Below are 22,188 nucleotides of genomic sequence, written 5' to 3' on the forward strand. Positions count from 1 at the left end.
TAACTGACTGGGAAGAAAAACAACATTGTTCAAATAAGTACTTCTGGAAATTAAAATAGATCTATATTTGGGGCCCAAGTATCATCTCAACTTCCTGCATACTCATACAGCTTCTTCATCAACGGCATCGTTGACTAAAGGAAATGCCATGTTAGAGAATAAAAACGTTTTATAATGTGCCTAACTTGGTTAATAAACAAACACGTTAATTTATTCATGCAAATGACAACTGTGCGCTAAAATGCGCCAGCTACAGACTGAATGAATGAAGGAGGAAATGAATCCGCAATGTGTCAGAGGGAGGAGACTGAGAATAAGCCTGGTCCCAACCAAGTTAGGTTGACAGGCTCAGTTACCATAGTAACTGAGTCTGAGGTTAAGTTACCTCTCTTTCTGAGACGAGTCCGGAGTTACCCCTCGCTCTCTGGTTAGATTAACCTCCCTTAAAAAGACTGCAGATGGAGATCGCATGTGAGATGTCGTGGGCTCTTCCACAGCCATTAAGTCACCGCTTTCTCTCTCCCTTTCTCTCCCTCTCTCTCACTTCCGTTTTCTCTCTCACATGGCTGTAATTACACTCGTGTAAACAACCAAGGCCAGAAAGAGACATCAGGAATTCCAGTTGGGCCTGTGGGAGCTGTGTAGCTTACACAATCGCACAGGATGACGCACACGTACACAGAGGACCTGTTAGTTAAACTAATAGCTTCCTACAGTCTTTCATTAGGGTCTCATTGCTGTTACGCACAACCGTATCTCGATCGAGCACCATCAGACAGCTGCATCCTGCTGAAAGCCACGCCTACTATTATTAAACTACTATTAAAACAACTCTCCGCTCACCATTGACTTGCTTTGGGTGGAGGTGTCTCCTCGTCCGTTTTGTCTGCTAGCAAACAACAGGAAACAAATGCCTAAAAGCAACTGTGTGTTGACATTCACTACAAACAGGGTAACTAACCCCTGGCATCGGTTTTTATAATCTGCATACCGGGAAAAACTGAGCTTTAGTAAGGTCAAAAGTGGACACAGACGTATGAAATCAGCAGGGAGAAGGGGAAGGTTGTGGGATGCTGACACTAAGCTAACGTTATGTCTGACGTTAAGTTTGCGACAAGCATTTTGTTAACAACTCAAATATCCAAATGTCAAGCTAACACTAGCAACGTCGGACCCCTTAGGGTCTGTAGTCACTGTTTTCATTAAAGCTTAGATTTTGTTTCGGGTCAGCAGCTTAAGTTTTTTTTTGTATGATACAAATACAGCAGCTTTGTGAATTTTTTTGTTTGCTAGCAGACGAAAATACAGAGGAGGAACCTTCACGCAATGCAAGTCAATGGGGCTAGAAGAGTTGTTTTCCGCTCCGATGGGGGGCGGGACTCAAATGTTCTCTGTCTTTATTTAAACACGCACATATTCTTATTGAGACAGACAGAAAACACACTAACCTGCTCATGGTACTCGATCCCCATGCTCAGAGTGTTGATCAGAATGGCGATCATAATCCCTTGTCCAAAGTACTTGCTGTCCACGATCTTCCTGAATGTGTCGCACACCAGCCTCCAGAAACGGACCACCTTCGCAAACGTTTTGCCAATCCCTCGCTGCTTCTTTGTGGGCCGCCGGCTGTCTCTCCTGTCCCTGTGGTGGAGGTCCTGGGTGAACTCGTACGCGCCCTCACTGTCGGAGTCTCCGGGGGTCTCGTTGCCCTCGGTGCCGCCCTCGGACTCGTTGGCCAGGGCCTTGGCGCAGTAGGGGCAACTCTCGGGGTCCAGGGTCAGAGCGGCTGTGTCCATGGCTCTGCTGGTCGTGCTGAGGTCACGAGCCGACAGCTGGCAGGAGAGCTGGGCTGCAGCCGAGTGAGAAAGGTGAGACGGAGAAACTGAGACAAGGAGAAGGCAACTGCGGTAATATCAGCTGTGATTGTGATGATTTACATAATTGACATGGTTCAAATTGTCAAATCCAATGAGAGAGATGTGTTTTAAACAACTACAGTTTTGGACAGTTGGGTGTGTGTCACAGAGAGTGTGTTTTGGTGGTGATGGGCTTTTTGTGCTACAAGTAATGCCTCGTCTGGCTGGCTGCCAGCGTTTCCACCATCTGTACAACCTTTACAGACCTGCTCTGACTTTAGCTGAGCCCGCTGCCTTTTAGAACTTGGCCGGGACCAGACAGAGCTGGCTGCGAGCTTGGACATGAGGGATTAACATTTATTGACTGTAATTAGCACTCACTTGTATCTCTCACGAAGAGAAAAAAAAACACAACTCTGGACAGCGTTTTGGTTAGAGGCTTCATCTTAATCACGACAAATCAATACCGTACTCCACCAAATGGATGACTGCAGAAAAGGAACACTTCCAATGGCATGTCACTTGGTTTTCTTCAGCATTTATATGGAAATTAAGCACAGATTCTGACTGAATGACATATACTCTTGGTATTTTCAATTCCCATTTTGCCTCCCAGTTTTTCTCTTAATGGGAATACTCCGTGAAGCAAACTATCCACCCTAGCACAGAAGGAATGCAGCTAATGGAGAAAATCAAACACTTTCCAAGTTTTTGATTGCATTTACGATCATGGTCTTCAATGCAATGGATCTGTGACCACACCCCTGTGAGTTTGTTGTGTTTTGTCTACCTGTGGGAGAGTGTGTGTCCACCAGGCTTGATGGCCGTCTCTCCAGGGGCATGGGCGGGATGTTCAGGTTGAAGCCAATGTTTGACAGAGTGCTGGCAGCAACACTCCCTCTTCTGGACTCTGCCAGGGCTCGGGCCTGCAGAGTGGGGTAGTTCTTAGGCCCTGGAGCCGCAAAAGGTACAGAGTTCCTCTTCATGGCTCTGGACTTGGGAGCCGGGACAAGCGGGAAAGGGTCCGCGGTTGACCCCGGGCTTGTGGGCGAGGGGGTGCAGCGAAGAGTTTCTGAGTGGAATTCACTGCAAACTGAAGAGAAAACGGCAGCTTCCCCAGCAGGCTTGGACGATGTTGCCAAGGTTGTATGAGAGGTGGCTGCTGATGGTGAAAGTGGTGGGGCCAAAGCAAGATGACCAGCGCTGTTGGTTGCTACAAGGGCCTCTCTGTTGTTATGAGAACCAACCTCCACATCCCTACCCTCCAGGGACCTGATGCCCCCTCCTCCCCTCAAGCTGCCATTACCCAGGTGGTGGTGGTGGTGGTAGTGGTGTGCCATGTGATGAACCGACACAGATCCCTGTCTGGAGGGTTTCCTCCTCCTCCTCTGGCTGCGTTGGGGCTCCGTTGCAGGGGGCGTGGCAGCGATATTAAGCCCAGCGCGGCGAGCCAGGAACCTACAGATATGGGCCACTTGTCTGGCCCCCTTGCGGACGATGTGAACCAGGTACTTGAGCAGCTCGTCGTAGCAGGAGCCCGGCTCGGAGAGGGAGGCCAGGGTGCTAGCATTTGACATGAAGCGCACCCGTTGCTCCTTCATCAGTTGACTCTCCCTCTGCTTGGTCTCGGAGAACTGAGTGGCGATGACCACTAGGCACAGGTTGATCATGAAGAATGAGCCAATCTAAGGACAAGGAGGGGTAGAGGACATAATTATTATTCACACACTCACAACGGATGCTCGCACAAGCGTCCCACTAACTGACCCACTCTGACAATTATCAGCAGGGGCGCACGCACACACACACACAGCTGGAGGCGCCGGGAAGTGGCACTTACAATGATGAGTAGGATGAAGTAAATGAAGTTGTAGAAGGAGTGAGCATCCATCACAAAGTACATGATGTCCACCCAGCCCTCCAGAGTAATCACCTAAAGAAGAACACACACAAAGGAGCGGATTAGAGAGAGAAAAAAAATCAATTGTCAAGTATTTACATGGCACCTTCTATGCAAGCATGCAGCCCTAAGTGGTTCACAGGACAAAATAACAAAATGGATGACAGAAAAAAAGTGTGTGTGTGTGTGTGTGTGTGTGTGTGTGTGTGTGTGTGTGTCAGATGTTTGCTGGTAGACCATACAAATGTTGATCTGTTAATTGTTGGAGCAGATGGTGCAAGAAAAAAATTCTGTGTGAACTAAGTTTTATCTTATCCTTTATTAACACTAATCTGTAAACATTACTTAAAATTATGGTTGTAGATAGATAAACCAACAAAAAAAATACGGGAGTATATACTGTGTGTGTGTGTGTGTGTGTGTGTGTGTGTGTGTGTATATATCATGACACTCGTAAAAGAAGAAACCAAAGTAGAAATAAATGTAACTAAAAGAGAGCATATTTCCCAGTCCAGTTCCAAATACCAAGACTCAGCAGAAGACTAATCTCCAACATTCCTCTTGGGTGTTTTACCCTGCGCAGGCGAACTGGAGCAGCCGCCAGACCTTTGGGGGAACTGATCTCCAATCTGGTTTTTATCCTTCAAAATGATCCCCCTCCACTAGACAGGGAGGAATGAACTCTCCAACAAAAGGCTTTACAGATGATGTGGAGATAGCAAGCAAATGGTGTGGAAAAATGAAGCCGCAGTCTGGTGGTGTGGCTGTGGCGACCTGCTAATCCTGTAAACTCTATTTCTCTTATACACCAGCTGTAATTAGCCCCCCCACCCACTTCGTCTCCATCTTGTATTACAGGCTTGCACATTAGCCAGACCCTATTGTATGTGCCTCATTGCAAAATCATTTCTCTCACAAACAGATTCCTTTTTTTATGGTCCAGCTGTTCCTCCCACCTCACAGGTGTGAACAGCTGCTTTACCTGAAAGATGGCAATCCAGGCGTAGCAGATGTTGTCGAAGTTGATGGCTCCCTTGAAGGGGTTGACCAGACCAGCAGAGCAGTTGGTGTAGTACTGGTTCCAGTTGATGCAGGTGTTGTTGTCAGTGCTGTTGTAATAATCCAAGCCCAGGGTGCACTGCAGGCCTCCTTCCTTGTATACCTTGGGCACCGAGCCGCAGTCCCTCATGCCGTTCTCTCGAGGCTTGGAGCAGATGAAGGGGCTCTCGTCGTCGTTTTCAGTGTGGTAGTATTTCTCAAGCTCCACAGAGAGAGGGCTGTTGGCAAGAAAAAGAGAGGATATTGCAGGTTAGAGAGTGGATCCATTTATTGAGGGATGTGCCAAATGTTTCAATTCAAACCTTAGAAAGGATGTAGATTGGTCTTTTTCAAGTATTACTAGCATAAGTGTTAAATAATGTTTTCTCTGGCAAAAAAATGACCTGTTATGACCCTACAGGAAGTGAATTCTACACGTCCATTAAAATGAGCCTATGTCTGTGTCTAGAATCATTCACTAATCCTTAGTATAACTATGTCGGGGAGTTCCATGCTCATCAGCAAAATGAAACAAAAACACTACTGGACACTACACGGGTCCTTTTCTCTCAACGGTCAATCGTTCAAATTAAAACGGATTTGCTGTGGCACAAATTAAACATCCCCTACTATTGCTATGGCAGCAAGTTTTATGCAGCGTTTACCTCTAATATAACATTAATCCATTAATGGTTGGCTTATTAAAGATTCACGGTGCCTTATTTCAAACCCCCTTACCTACAAAAAGAATTCATTTGCAAGCTGTATTAATGCTAATGAATTTACGTCACTTGTTGGATGTTAGGTGACAGAAATTCCCAATGCATTTTTGGAATAGTTTTAATATTCTAGGGTGCATCGATATTCACTTTATTTCGGTGTATTGTGGGAATCAATAAGTGTCCTAAAATGTATTATAAAATGTATTTCACAAATTTCAATTACAATTCGGACACTAATAGAAAAAAACGGCTGACTCTAAAACATGAGTTGTGATTCATTTTCGAACAATGTCATTTTTGCGGTACAGTGGCCACAAGTGGAAATTACAAGTTACTGGCACATTTAAATTATTGTGAGTGAGTGGAATGGGGCCATCATACCAGTGGGTTTCTTGCTCTCCAGGGATGGACTGAGACAAAAATTTGGCCCTGGCAATTCCGTCCTTTACCGGCCCAATTTCAGACGGGGACATTTGCTTAATAATTTCATAAACCAGGCTCACGTGAGATTATGGCACCGGCAGCATGAGGTGGACTTTCAGGCTTTCATAGAATACACACACTGAAGCAATTCATAACACCTTCAAATAAACTACCTAGAATATAATGGAGATGCTTGCATATTAAAAACATGTTGTAACATACTTTAACACCAAAAACACAAAAAAGTATGAAGACATAGCAGACCAGATGCAAGTTTTTATTTTGAAAAGGAAGAGCATGACAGGGCCAGATGGGAGGCTCCAGGCTACAGCCGTACAGTCTTGTGTATTTTTGTCAAACTAGTGTAATACGCCAGTGTTGCCGAATTTTTAAAGTTTTTATTTTTTAACCCTTAAATGTGACAGTGGAGGGACGACTGAGCCGGCCATTCATTTAGATGCTGCTTATCAAGCCAGTGGGGTCGTCCACTATATATCTGCTGATAAATATCTGCTCTTTGCTTGGCTGAGAGTAAAAGGTAAAGGCAGGTCAGCGCTAGAGAACGGTGTCGGCATAGCTTGATACCCACGGCAGGGCCTAATGATAGGTCAAAGCATCATTTAACATGAACACTGGGCTGCCTTAGGAACACACTCACACAACTCTTGGCACATTTTACTTTTCCTTGATTACAAGTTAGACATTCACACTATTACAAATGTAGATATCTTTATATCTAAACTCAAAGCTTTTAATACATAGTATTGGTTTGACAATTCCACTTCCCTCCTTCTAATTCTTGGTAACTTTTTCAGATTTTACTGTTTTCCATGTTTGTATTGTATGTTATGCGGTTTCATTTATGGTTCTTGATGTAAAGCACTTTGGATGCCTGTTGTTTAAAGTGCTACATACAATAAATGTTGATCAAGTGATTGATAAGTAACATGAGATTGAGCCTAAATGAGCAAGGGTTTTCTATTACTTAGGAATTCAACTTTTCCCAGACATTTTTTACAAAACAAGATAAAGGCATGTCTCTCCTCAGAGAACCATCTTTGCTCTTCCTCCATCACTGTTCAAATCTAACCTTCTTTTGTTGCTAGTTAGAGGCAGTCAGAAGCTGCATGTTTTAATATAAAGTGATTTGGCCTTTGAATTTTGGCATTCACTTGGTGGAACTTTTAAGTGGACCAACCTCTAAGCCCTAGAGTCTACAGGTTTTAAATCAGGCCCGGTACCAGGGTAAAATGACTAAGGGACAGGTAAGAATTGCGAGGGAGCAATTTTTTTTTTTTGTTTAAAAACTTTCACTACTTTTAACCAGGCTTTACCCGCAGCTGCGACTAGGTCAGTACTCACAATTATGGCATTTCTTGAAGGAGTTAACTTGTCCATTTTGTATCTCTTTTTTAAATAACAAGTACAACTTGACAAAGTAACTATTTAGAAGTCAGTTCTGAGCTTTAGGCTTTTTCATTCCAGATTTAACACACACACACGCACGCACGCACGCATGCACGCTGTGAATGCACTCTCCCAGTTTTAACCCAGTTGTAGAATCTTCCATCCGGTAATGGTTGAGCCAACACTAAAGACTAAAATACTTATTAATTAGTTTAGCAAACGTCACTGTATCCACGTTTGGACACCACGTGCTGCTATAGGCCTAACTCGGACCCTTCCGACCTGAAGCACTTACCGGTCTTTTGGCGGTACTTTACGTTTCCGACCAACTCCAAAAATGTAAAAATCTAAATATGAATTTTCATATTTGCACATGGACATTTACATGTCTAATTAGTGTATGAAAGTGAATTTAATGAGAGAAAGAACTAAGGACGCTGAAAAAGGTTTTACCTTACTGGCAATTAAGGAGCTTTTGTTGCATAATAGAGAGTTGTTAATGCAACCAGTAGTTTTGAAAGCAATGATGAGATTTGATACCCTCAAAACACAAGCAGGAGATAGCGGTGTCCGGTTATGACCAAGGCTCAGATGGGCGTTTTCATCAGATTAAAATGACGAGTCATTGATCTCGGCCCGATCCGATTCTCCATCACTAATGTGGCTTAGCTGCCGTGGTCTGTTGTGTTTGTACGTTTTATGGATGTGATGCTGAAACCGGGCAGAAAATACAACTGACTTTTGCCCCCTCGTGGTGTCTGGTGCGTTTTACATCCATGCAAATCCTCCAGCATCTGATTTCTCTGATTAACAACCCTTCCAACAGAGCAGAGGAACTAATCAGTGTAGCCAGCTGACATTTTGTTGACAAGCCTGGGGCTAAATGGCTAGGGAGATCCCTGTGTGCATTCTTATATGAGCACACACGTTGAAGCACACACCACCTCTTGGTTTATCTATTACCTACACAGAACTCAGCATTACTGGTGTGTGTGTGTGTGTGTGTGTGTGTGTGTGTGTGTGTGTGTGTGTGTGTGTCCGATGATTGCGTGATATCTGGTGTATGTCAACACCAACGCATTCTCATAAACAGATTTCTATGATATTGTCCAATAATGTATGCACAACAGTTTGTGTGATAACCAATGAAATGAGGCTACTGCCGGCTGGTCAACCCAATTAGCAGCTGTTACTCTGCTAAAGCACTGAAATTTGAATCAGCGATGCCAAGAAACATTTTTGTATGACTTTGGACGGACCTCTCAGATGCAAGAAGATCAATGGGTTAGGATGACAAAAAAAATATGCCAGCTCACTGCCAGCCATTATGCATGATCTTAAATTACAGCTGTGAGATCTCATAAATCCTGTAGAGAGTAATGGAGCCAGGATGACACCGGGGACATGAATAACTCATGTGTGTGCCCATGTTTCCATATACCATGGGGTCTTTCTCATTATTCTAGGGCTCGTCACTCTTCCATTCATCATCACGATAACACTCCATAATCGCTAACCTCATTGACTGTCACGCATGACCCAGTTTAGTGTGCCGGTTCAAGGTTCACGCCAAATGTTTTGCCCTGGTCTCTTGCAGACCTGTTTGCAATCTCACCTGGGTCATCCATCTTATATCTAATTAGGAAAATAATAAATCCAGTATGGGTGTGCATCTCTCCCATTTAGAACGATCCAATAAGGGCAGGAACTATTCATGGACGTAATCAACGTCAATGATAAAAAATGTAAATTTGCTTAAAGCGCCCATATCATGCTCATTATCAGGTTCATAATTGTATTTTAAGGTTGTACCAGAAAGGTCAGTACAAGACAGGATTAGCTGGGAGACTTCTTCTGGACAAGGGCCATTTGTGGAATACCTGCAGAACAGGGACATGGAAGTAGTTCTTTTGGAGATTATGGTCAACTAGTGTGTGTTGTACGAACGAGCTAGCAGGCTAGTGCTAGTATGCTACAGGTTGGCCACCTTGTCTTGACTAGTGACGTAGAATCCCAAATGTAGAAATGTATCTTACTCAAAACAGCATGGACAGTTTTTTATCCAAGTTCATGGGCACACGGTACCTTAATCAATGACACGCTGGCAATATGCGTGCGAGAGTTATTGATGTGTTAATGTAAATGGAAAGTTCTTATATAGCACTTTTCTAGTCTTAACAACTACTCAAAGCTCTTTTATACAGTACAGGAACCATTCACACATTCATACACGATGCTGCCGTACAAGGTGCCATCTGCTCATCAGATAAATAAGATAAACACTCACACCCATTTACACTCCAATAGCAGCATCGATTGGCAGGCGACTGCTCTACCACTGAGCCACAGCCGCCGAGTTAAAACACCATTTTGAGACCAAACAACAAAACTTTCAAGGATGCGGCAGACAAGACTATCAAAGGTGCCATGTCCAGGTATGGGAAGCAAGCTAACACCCTCAAAGTCTTCGTCACGGCCAGAAATCTTGCCGCAAAAGCCCGCTACATTGCTAAAGGCATGGCAAAACGGGGAATGCCATAAACTGATGGGGAGAATATAGAAAGGAGCCTTTCATCTGTAGCTAAGATGTTTTGTTTAATGGCTTACCAAACAGACGCAATAAAATCAAGAATAAAAGACATTCCCATGTCAGCCAGAAGTGACGCATCAAATAAATGGCAGAAAATGTAAGAGTGCAGCAGACAGGTGTTTTGAAGCAATGGTATTCAGCCTTGCACTTAATGAGAGTGCGGATTTAAATGACAGACTACGTTTGGCAGTCATGGCAAGATACAGGGATGTGACCGTAACAGAGAAACTGTTAAAGTTGCTTGAAGCCAATGCCTGAATCAATAAAGGTGAGGACATAGCATTTTGAGGAGCGAGGGATTGACATTAGCAAGATCTTTGCAGTGACACCAGTTGGCGCCCCTGCCACGGTCGGAAAAAGGTCACGTTAGTCGAGGAACGATCTGGTCCCCCCATCATGAAACTTCACTGCACAATACGCCAAGAGTGTCTGTGAAAAAAATGTCAAATTCAGATCCTAATGAGGTTATGGCTGCAGTGGTGACAGCTGTTAACTTCATAGTTAAGCAATCTGCTCTGACACAACAGCAGTTGAAGTTTTTGCTAGAGGAAATGAACTGCGCATACAACAATATCTCTCTCAATAGAGCAGTCAGGTGGCTAAGCTGCGGGAAGGTTTTGAAGCGGTTTGTTATCTGCTTTGACGCTATTAAGGCCTTCTTGGTTGAAAAAGGCCGAGACTATCCCAAACTGAAGGACAAGAAGTGGGTTGTGGAACTTATGTTTCTCAAGGACATTATGGGACACTTTAATGAGCTTATTCTCCACCTGCAAGGTGAAGGGCAAACAGTTTTGGACATGTACGAAACATGGGCTGCTTTTGTTGGAAAGCTGACCCATTTTTTCAAGCAACATTGCCACCTCAACTAGACCTTAGTGGTCCACTAATACCATAGCTGAAGTCTCTTTCCCAAAATTCAGCCTTGGTGCAGAATTACAGCCACTAGAGCCAGTCCCACAATAAGCTTTCCTTAGTATGTGCCATTTCTGAGTCTTTAGCTATTGAGGCGGGGGGGGCAAGGTGGAACCTGGGGGTGTGGCCTTGACCAAATGCCACTTTGCTTGTTTAAAAGCCATGATTTCTCTCTCTCTTGCGCGTGGGCCAAATTCTCTGGGCAGGCAAAGCAGAGAAAGGGGAGGTAACCTTGACCCTTAATGTTAAAAAACCTAATTATGAAATTTTCATGCCATGGGACATTTAAGGGAGCAGTCCACGGAGCACAGCATCAGCACCACTGAAATATGCAAATACATCAGCGGGCTTGAGTCTTAGTTTACCGCACGACTTTGGGAATGTCAGAAGTATGGACCCATTTTCTCATTCTTGATTAAACCCGATAGCTTGGACATGAACTGGATTTACCTCTGACGGACTGGCTGGATATATAAGACGTGGAAATGCAGCTGATTTAGCTAAAGAGTTCAACACTGTGGCTGACAAAGTTTGCAGAGCTAAGGAAACGGCTGGAAACCCCCGCAAGGCATGATCATTGAACATGCACCTTCACCTGCTGGATATCTGCACCAGAGACGTTTCGCTGTCTCAGGAACATTGCACTGGCTTTGCCGACAGTCTTCGGAACGACATATCTCTGTGAGCAGATATTCTCACTTATGAAAAGCGTGCTCAGCCCCTCGTTTGACAACAGACCACTCCGAAGCTTGTATGCAACTTAAAGTGACTAAGTGCAAACCCCAGATTATGGAGCTCAGCAAAGAAAAACATGGCCAAGGCAAGGCATCACATTGACTGTATCTGTATAATGTAGCTCTGTCCCAGGGCTCCGTTACAGTCTCTTGTTTATCTCGGACGTGGATGTTTTCATATCAGCATTCTTGTGTTAGTTGCACTTAATTCTCCATTTGTTACATTTGCTGTGTGACAAATCTGTGTTCATTAGGAAACATGGAGGACCACACGTATTCAAAATCCAGATTTCAGGATCAGGAGTCTTCTTCCTCGCCAGAAAAAGAAAATGGATACTGAAAAAAGTAAGAGACTTGTGTCATCAGAAAAAAGAGTGAACAATGGAGCTACTTTGGACGCACACACCAAATCCCAACTTGTTAATCGTGGTGTGAAGCGTGCGTCCACGCCACTCTATGACATGCACTCCAACAACCACGGCTGATAGACGGCCTTTTGTACACTTTCGCTTTTTGAAGCATGACGACTACCGTGGTTGCAATATGTACTTTGAACTGCGTGGAAACAGAGTTGATTGCGATATATGATCACAATGTAGCTTTAATTTACAGACATTCATTTCCCATTATAAATAAAAATGATCCAATTCTATAAAATATGCATTGCCTACCTTAACATACAGTACATATATATTTTTTAAAAGGGACAAGGGAGGGGCAACCTCTATCTCACCCAGTAGAGTGAGCACCCTATGTAGGAGTCCTTTGCAGCGGCTCAAATTCGACCTGTGGCCCTTTGCTGCGTGTCATCTCCTCTCTCTCTCACTCTCTCTCTCTCTCTCTCTCCACTTTCCTGTCTATCCACTGTCACAATCTGATAAAGGAAAATCCTTTAAAAAAATCACTAAAGGGACCAGGGACCAGCTAGGACATGCTTTTACTACACACTCACTGTGACTTGAATTTAATTAGCTAGTCACTTACAACCAAATCCCACAGCATAGTATCGCAATATGTTAAGTGGCAATACTGCATCGATACACAGACGTCAAGGATCTTTTATTATATACGTTTGTGTTGGTTAGTTGGTCTGCTTAATCCCCATTTTGCAGCAATACAATTGAAACAATATTAACAAACAGAGAAATGTCTCTTTTTAGATAAAACAGATGTTGATGAGTTTCCTTTTGGGGACAGCATTTGAAATTTGGAAAAAATTAGAAGTAATATAAGGTTATAGATTGCAATATATCGCAGAACATTACAATGGGTTGAAAATTGCAATAATATTGTATTGCGTTATTAGTATTGTGATGATATCGTTTCGGGAGGCGTCAACACACACAAACACACACATATATGTATATTGGCATAGAAAACGTGGAACTCACATGGAGAAGTTGCCCAGGAAGCAGCGGTTTCTGAGCAAGCCGTTCCACAGCTGGACGCCCACGATGCCAAATATGAAGAAGACAAAGAAGCAGAGCAGCAGCACGTTACCCAACATAGGCAGGGTGTCCAGCAGCAGGGTCACCAGGATGCGCATACCTGAGAGAAGAGACAAGGACGAGCTCAAACAGCCGGGCAACACACAATTGTTTAGCAGTCTTCACAGTTAAAATTAGCCTGACAAATGTTAGTGGACGCTGGCTACATAGCACCGTGAGCTGGCTACAGAGCACCGTGAGCTGGCTACAGAGCACCGTGAGCTGGCTACAGAGCACCGTGAGCTGGCTACAGAGCACCGTGAGCTGGCTACAGAGCACCGTGAGCTGGCTACAGAGCACCGTGAGCTGGCTACAAAGCACCGTGAGCTGGCTACAGAGCACCGTGAGCTGGCTACAGAGCACCGTGAGCTGGCTACATAGCACCGTGAGCTGGCTACAGAGCACCGTGAGCTGTCTACAGAGCACCGTGAGCTGGCTACAGAGCACCGTGAGCTGGCTACAGAGCACCGTGAGCTGCCGGTTTGGGCCCCAGAACAAAACGGGTTGGATCGTGGCTTGAGTTAATACACTCCCGGGACCTAAACGTGTGTTTCCTGGGTGAAAGTCAGGATGTAAACTCCACTTCTGGGCTTGAAATCCATCCACCCCAACCTCCCCCTTGTGTGGACCAGAGCGCTTTATACAGCTGCAGTCAATGTGGTGCAACTACAATAAATACACGGAATACAAATGCACAGTGCTTTACTTTCCGTAGCTATACAAATATACAGTATATATGGATCTTGAGAACAGTCTGACAAGTGGCAGTGAAGCCCATTTTTCAAGGCTGATACTTAATACTGGGTATTTCATTGAATAGATTGCTTCTTACACATGTACAGTATTTACCAATCTAAAGAACCTGTGAATTTACAGCCCTTCACACTGCCTCACACTGGGTTAATGGAACACATTTAGTGTGCGCAAGAGCACAAACCATGGTCTTTACTCATTTGATCAAATTATACACTTGCCAGTGGATGCTATAAAACATTTTTTACCATTTAATGGAAATCACATTATAACAATACATGGTAGAAATAGTAGCCTGCTACACATCACTCTTTGATGAATTTAGCCTACCTATGTTGTATATTAGCTACACAGCTTAATGAAGCAGACTGTCAAAACAAGGTCACAGATGAGAAGAGCAGCGCTGTGGGTTACTTGTACACAATATGTGTACTGGCTCTTTACCAACAGAAGTGATTTACTACATTCACTATAGTTTGTCAGAAGGATGTGGTGTGCCACTGGGAAGGTTTTTAGGATAGTAAAGTTAACAAACCAGTAAAGGAGCTGAAATCAAGTGGCTGATGGTATGCCACAGCTTTTACTGGCTAACTCCGCTTCAAAATGCCATGTCATTCATGTCCCACTATCATATACCACTGTTCTCACCAACCACACGTTCAAAAAGCTACGAAAAGTTAAGCACTGTAATTCGTAAGCATCTCATGGTTCTTTGCCGTATGCGCCACATTGACGGCTGATGTATAAGAACGCAGCAGCATAGGGAGGCGGTCGAGGTGGATGGGGGGGAATTAAAACACAGGCCTTACAAGCCAGTGAGAGGAGTTTGCTTCCTGGCAACTAAGTTTCACCCGGGAAATGTGTGTTCCTTGAGTGTTTTAATACAAACCACAAACAAACCACTAGTCATCGTGTTGCTTAATCTTAATGCTCGTGGCGGCAAAAAAAATATTTTGTGGACTTAATTTAACCGCAGTTCACGGTGCTCTGCACAAGTCTCAAAGTCACCCCGCTGATACTACCGAGCTGTGGCGGAGGTCCCCAGCCCACATCACAAAGCTTTCTAGCGGCTTAAACAACTAGCAACTGCTGCTCGCATTTGAGCTATCACACTACAGACTGTTCATATTACAGTGCTTTACTTAGTTTAAAAAATACTTCTATTCTAGGTTCATAATATATGGTCTATTGGAGAAGTTTGAGCACTTTGACGGGGGAATACATTTTGGACCCACCGGGGATAAAAACTAATTCAGCAGAGGCAGGGATATACAGTATATACAGTATGTGTCAGTTGCGGGTGGGAAAGTGTGCTCAGCAACATCCTTGCTTGGATGAATAAAGGTTAAAAATACATTTTGGATAACAAGAGAGAATCCTGAGTCAAACTGAACGAGGGATATTTGTTAGCTAGTCTGTGAGACCGTCAGCAGTACACCTACAGTTTGTTCTGAATTAACGCCACACTAAAGAGACCTGCATTTATCGCCTTTCATACAGTAAATCCCTGATTCTGTCAGCTCTGGACAGTGTTACCTCAAGTTTATGACAACACACACACTTCCTGCCGCCCACACACCCCCTCTGCTAAATCTGGCTGTGTCCCTCGGCTGGTGCAGACTTGCTCTTATTTTCATGCACTGATTTTCTTCAATCTATCTACTATCTATCTATCTATTTATCTATCTATCTACACGCTGTTGTGTAATATCTCTCTCTGTATCTTTGGGTTTTGGGAGGGTGCTGAGATCTCCACCTATCTGGCAAAAATGTTTGCATTTTGGTCAATTTTTCTGCAACAAATTGTGCCTTTTCTGCATGCAAATTTCTTTATCCATGTAAAAATTATCATTATTATTATTATTAATGTATGAATTAATCTGCCGTATTGTTGAAATGTTTTGCAGGTTCCAAACCGACAGGCGTTTTGGGATGTTTTTTTTTCTAGAAACGATACCATCTATAATCTTAACAACAAATATTTGCTTGCCACAGCATTTAAACTGTTTGACTTCATTACCCCGGCCAGTTTTGATTCCCGATAATCAAAACTGGCCCCTGTAAATTACGCCATTGCTTCCCACACATGTCTTTCTTTCTCTCTCTTGTACTGCAGACGACCCGCACGGAGGGAACCCTGTGAGTCAGGCCTCAATAATGGGCATTATTTTTGTGATCAGGGGTTTTCTGGGTCATTGTAGAGGCCGGATAGTCCCTCTCTCTGAGCGCCGGCAGAGCTCGTCTGCTGGGCTGACAGCCACCAAAGAACATGGGAGACAGATGGAAGGACACCGACATGAATAAGGGAGCAAAACAGAGAGAGAGAGAGAGAGAGCGGAAAAGGAATGGAAAGCTGGAGAGACTTTGGAGCCAGGCCACTGTAGATCAACTCAAACATGTTAGCATGCTAATGCTTACTGCTTTAAATGAAACATGAATTTACAGGGTGTGTTTCATTTTAGTTTTTATTACGTCCATGTTACTAGTCTCTGGTTGCCAGGCCTTCCTCCACAGCCCTGCAGAGGTGGGTCTGGCTAGTCACACACAGCATTCCGGAATGGGAGAAAAACATACTCTGGTTCATTGAAATTTCTTAAACCAATCACAATCGGCATGTGCCGCGATGCCGCGGTGTCGCTGCAACATATTGTCGGGAAGGAACAAAATAATAATGAATCCTCTATTAAGGGGGGCTGCCTATGGAAAGGCGCCCCAAGCAGTTGGGGGACCCGTTTCATACAAACATAACGTTACATTAGACTAGTATTTATTCCAAACTTTTAGGGGGGTTTTGTTTTCTGATTTATTAGAAGCTGAGTTTCACCCTGTATAATAAATGAGCAGTTGGAGTGGCAACATGCTATGGCATGGTATGCAGACTAAAGGGGAGACACCAACCTTTCTCATTTTAAATGTTGATTTCCATCTGTTGTCCCTGAGCATATACACTGCATTACAATACTATAGAAATGATAATTCCACATAATACTAATAGAATAAGGAAGGGGTGTTTGAGCTAAACCACAAACAATAGAATGAAAGCTCAATTAGTTTTATTTTCAATATTATTGCATTGTCCGGAGATTGGCACTGCAGCACGTGACGGACATAGAGATGCACCGGGACCCTTTTTTGGATCTACTGATGGCTCAACAGACTGTAGGTCCATCACGGATTGTTCACTTTTACATTTTAAATTAATTTAAGTGTTTGGGCATCCCGTCACCGCCTCTCTATTGATCCAAAACAGCTGATTTCATAAGGGCAAGTTGTTAAATAGTTACAATGTAATTCAAAAACGGCTTTTGAAAAGAAACATTTATGTTTATTTAGCATGTTTAATTTGTCCATATGAGCTGGTGCTGTGTTCCCCAAGTGGTAGGCCAGGTCGCAGCTGCTACAATGACCTTTTATGTGTTTTTTTTTACCCACCCTGGCTCGAATGTCAACCTCCGCTAATGCACTGCAGGTAGCCTCTGTGCTGGGGGTGTTTCGCAAAACCAGCAAGAACGCATCGTCTCAAACTGTAACCAGCGTTTTGTGTGCTTGTAAACTTGCGAGTTCATTCTCCCCAAGAACACAAGTCCGTTCTCTGCATTCTTGATATTGAGCAAACAGCCTAAGTTTCAACTAAACTCTGGGAGTGGCACACCGAACTGCGAGAGTAACTTTTCATACTAGGAGTTAGAAAAAATGTTTTTTTCATGAGGGTACACACTGAGACAGAGTTTTTGTTGACGGATGGATTTGAAAAGGAGGAGAAGGAGGATTTTGAACAGGATTTTGCAGATTTGCAGAGATATGGAGAACAAATGAAGGAGACACAGGGGGGAGATGAAGGGAGGAGAGGCGCAAAGGTAGAACTAAAGGACAGGAGAATGAGTGACAGTGAGGAGCATCCGTGGAATGATATGCATGTGTCTTTCCCAGCATCATAATCTCAAAGGGAACGGTCTGAATATGACACCCAGCTGGGGAGGAAGTGACAGCAGTGAAAACACACAATCTTTTGATTGACATCCAACACTATGTTTTCAAGTTATTTCAATGCAATACTCAATTGCCAGCACAACATTGAAATATCTTTACAAAGCGCTCGTAAAAACTGTGAAAAAGTTATTAAATGCTGAGTTAGAGCTCTATTTCCTAGGTAAACATGCAGTGCAGCGAGATATGTAAAAATGAAACTGTGAGTCATTGCCTGTGGCCGTTGCTCTTTGGTAGGACATCCGTTTTAACATAATTGCCCTATACTCACAAAGAAAAGTACTATTCCGATACATTCAGCTGCTTTCCACAGACGTGTGGAGGCTCGAGACTGTCTTACCCCCGAAAAACGCTCCCATATGTCACCTGCTCCAGCAGCAATAACAACACAACAATAGTGGCGCCGCCCTCCAGTGGCTATAGTAATTAGTAAGTGAGGTGACAAAGTATAACCTATTTTCCACTGGCCGCGTCTGCACTTGCGTTCAGCATGCATCGCGGCCACTGTGGGCAACTGCGGCAATTTAAGCCAAAGCTTGACAGTCCACCACCACAGAGCATCCCAGAAGCGCGCGTGACGCGGCTCTCCGCTCCGCTAAAGATCAGCGACAGGTCTATTTTCACGCGGGCCGCTGGCCGCTTCGACAAATTACACCCAAAATCATTTGTCTCCTCTACAACACCATGGAAAACGAGAGATTGAAACATGATAGACACCACAGATCTTCTTTTCGTTTTTTACCCAAACCCCAATCTTTTTCTAAAGTCATAGTGGTGTCTAAACAGAACCAAACTGCAACCGTTCCATAACATGAAATATGAATGCACGTGTGACGAATACGATTTGTATAAGTGTTACTACAGCGTCAAAAACCGCTGACGTTCTCTGGTTTAGATTTGAGCACGGAAAATGGGCAATTCCAGGATCTTTAAAGTGGCACGGGGGGGATCAATAAGCAGTCCGGGGTGGCCCAGAGTGGGAGTGGGGGGGACATTTTTATCAGGAAAAAACTAAAATCGGAATCATATTTCAGGGAGGGAGGTGCAACTCTCGTATTAGAGAGTAGGAACAGACGACATGTTCGTTTGGAGGACTTGCTGGGAGTCTCATGCACTTTGACAGACCTGACTCGCTGCTTGCTCACTACAGCAACTTTCTAACTTTCTCTCTCTTCAGTCATTAATAAGTGTACAGGGCAAACCCCCCCCCCCCCCCCCCCCCCCCCCCCCCCCCCCCCCCCCCCCCCCCCCCCCCGCACACACACACATCCCTTGCCCAATAGCAGGCAAACACACACACACAGAGCACACATTAAGCAGCAGCTCCTTCAAATGATTGCCCTCATAGTGTGAAGTGCTGAGCTGTTCCGATGCTGCTTAGCTGTGGCTGAGTTACTGACAGCAGCTGGGATTAGTGTCCGCAGCACACATCATACGCCGCGATCCAGAGTGGAGATATGTCTGTCCAATGAGAATTTAATATCTAAAACTGCCCCGCACTGGTTTCCACACATCTAACAGAACGCTACAGTAAACAATACTTATTGCCGCATATTTCCCTATTTATCATACAAAGGAGTTTGACAATTCTCTGAATCTGTTTTGTTTATGGGTTCAAAGTATTTTGCTATAGTTCTGCCTGTGATGTGGGGGGGTGTGGGGGGGTAGATCAGCTGCTCACCAGCTTATTTATTTTACCCTTACTATCTTTTTTTTATAGTGTTGCTGCTGAAGCGCTGCCTGCCTTTCTACATTAAGTTTGTCTGTACCACTAGAGGGTTTTTCATTAGTATGAAACGGAGTACATTTAGGCAAAAAAAAGACTTCATGTCATGTGACATTCTACATATATACACATTGAAACTGTAGTGAAAATGCTCTTATGTCAATATGACTTTCAAAAGATCCTGTCACGGTCTTTTATTGCGGAGAATTGCGCACGTCATGCAGAAAATATAGGCGGGATCAGAATCTCTGTTCCGCGGCCCCCACGTAGCCAAGAGGAATGTGTGGCTCAGGCATTATACCACATTTTTGACTTCCTCCTTTGCCACTACAGGTTGCCGCCACATAAGTCTCGCATTGCCTTCCTCCTGAAGCGCTGCAGAGGAGGCTCTGGTCAGTCCACACAGCGGCAACAGAGCGATCCCAGAAGTGGAAAGTCGTAGATATAGACTACCGCCACATAAACGAAATATGGGTCCAATGACCAATGGAGTCAGAACAATCTCACCCTAACCCTAACACTATGCATCCTTAAGGCAAGGTTGCAGTCGAATCACCAACTGCCGAGTCAGAGTCAAGTCTCGAGTCCCCAGTGTTCAGGTCCAAGTCTGAGTCACCAAAGAAGAATCTGAGATGATTCACCATTACCTGAGTTTGATTCTGAGTCCAGAGAATAGCAGTCCAGGACTTGAGAACTCGATTACCCAATTAAAAACATTATTTGGCGGTGGACATATTGGAAAGTATTACTTATATGAAGTCTGTCATTGTTTTTTAATGGCTATGTGATTAAAATTGTGAAGCTATTAATCTAAATACATGACATTGATTTGTATCCTGTAGCTACGGCGGTGGAGCTCCCGACTCCTATTTATCCTCAATCTTAATTTTCTGGTGACCACAGGAAAAGCAACCTCCTCCTATTGAGTGAAAGCCAATCACATTACAAAAGATCCCACTCATCCCCTGCATAACTCTTCCCAGTTACCACCATCAGGCCGCCGCTGTGAAGTCCCTTCTAGCCAAGAAGGGACTACAACACTACAACATTATGCCTTATTGTACACATAGTGTATTGTCATGTGTAAGTAATTTTTTACAAGTTGTATATTGTATGTTTGTTTTCCACTGTATGGTGAGTCACATCTTAGACAATATTCTATCATGACAGACAATACATTTTTTTCTGGCTTTATTAACGCACACAACAGGGCATACATTGTATTAATATGAGTGACGGCAGTTACAACAGAGAGCAATTCAGACCAATGTATAAGGACATAAAATATTTGGGATGGTAAAAATGATTTTTTTTTAAGAGGACTGATTGTTATTTCGATGGTATAAATCAAGGCATCAAACTAGACGGCAGCCATCTATGATGCAAACAGGAACATCATATGAAGCACCTCTGTTTATCTCCCGGATAAAAAAATCAATCCTCTGAGCCTCTCCTGACCTGAATAGCGTGCTCATTCCAAGTGATCGACATTTCATATTCAATAACAATCATGTCCTCCGCCCGTGCGCCCTCTCCAACCTCACTGTGGGCGGCTACTCCATTTCAACATGGCTGACAGGCGGGAGGCTGTGTGCGATCGGGGAGCCATCTGTTAGCAGGCAGATTAGGTCTGCTTTCACTGCTCTCCCGTCCGGGTCTAGCTCCGGCCTAGCCAGCTTTGTAATCTGTGTACTGGGAACTGATGGGCTTTCTGAGTCAAGGGCCAGTGTACACCTGCGTCTCTTCTTATTTGCTCCGAGCGCAGTCAGCGGCTCCAAACCACTAGACGTCCCTGAAATGGGAACGTGCCTTTGCATAAGCAAGCCATGTGACCCGTAGAAAGGACTACATGAAGAAAAATGATAACTGACGGAGAGAAACGAGGACAGATAAGCCATCTGAACTCTGTTTACTTGCTTTTCTATTATTTGCCAGATTTAACAATTTGAATGAGATAATAATGAATAATAATGAAATAACAGAATCAGATCTCATTGGATCAGGGGCCTCTGCTTTAGCTCACTTCTACACAGTGTGCTTAACAGTTTCTCTCTTCCTGTGCTTGAGAATGTTTGACCCACAGCTGACCAATGCCAACAAACCCTAAGTGATGCCTTTATACTTATCCACATCAAGTCGCTCATAAGCAGAACTTACAACTGTTGTAATTGTAAAGTGACAAATCTGTAGCAACTGAAAAACCTTGAGCTGAAAATGAATTTGCGCTGAAAATATAAGTAAACCTGAATCTTTTCCCTTTTCTTAAGCAATAAGATATCACTGACATGCCAAGAGGGGTGTAACAACATCTTTTGTTTTGTTTCTAACAGCAGATGGATTGACAGCGAGGAGCAAGGATTATGCCGTGACATTCTTTGCTTGTGGCAGACAACTTTCTCCTTTTGAACTCCTTATCTGTGTTTTATTTCCTCTGCTCCACAAACACGGAGCCTCTGGATTAAACCCATCCCTGACTCCTCCGGGCTCTCCCTATTGACTTCACATCACAATACAAGAGAAGAAGTCAAAGGGGTGACTTATAGGCTTTGTGAAGAATAGAAGCTAGAAAGTTCTTGCCAGCTCTTGAATTACAGTAATGAGCCTCGGCATACAACGTGCAGTGGGAAGGCATAAGCATGCGGGGGGGGGGGGG

The 22,188-nt window shown here is 44.0% G+C and overlaps 1 protein-coding gene across 5 annotated transcripts in view; it reads right to left on the minus strand.

Moving 5' to 3' along the window:
• cacna1g (calcium channel, voltage-dependent, T type, alpha 1G subunit) overlaps nt 1-22,188 on the minus strand; it is a 303,353-nt gene that overhangs the window by 133,659 nt on the left and 147,506 nt on the right. For all 5 annotated transcript variants that reach the window (XR_004655140.1, XR_004655139.1, XR_004655138.1 and 2 more), the window contains exons 6-10: nt 12,974-13,130; nt 4,739-5,033; nt 3,697-3,789; nt 2,647-3,541; nt 1,449-1,849 (exon numbers count right to left, since the gene is read on the minus strand). Coding sequence is in view for 2 of the 5 variants with exons in the window: in XM_034861286.1 (XP_034717177.1) it covers nt 1,449-1,849; nt 2,647-3,541; nt 3,697-3,789; nt 4,739-5,033; nt 12,974-13,130 (1,841 nt within the window). In the remaining 3 variants the exon portion in view is untranslated. The remainder of the gene's footprint in view (nt 1-1,448; nt 1,850-2,646; nt 3,542-3,696; nt 3,790-4,738; nt 5,034-12,973; nt 13,131-22,188) is intronic.

Source organism: Etheostoma cragini, chromosome 21 (genome assembly GCF_013103735.1).
Source record: "Etheostoma cragini isolate CJK2018 chromosome 21, CSU_Ecrag_1.0, whole genome shotgun sequence".
NCBI lineage: Eukaryota > Metazoa > Chordata > Actinopteri > Perciformes > Percidae > Etheostoma > Etheostoma cragini.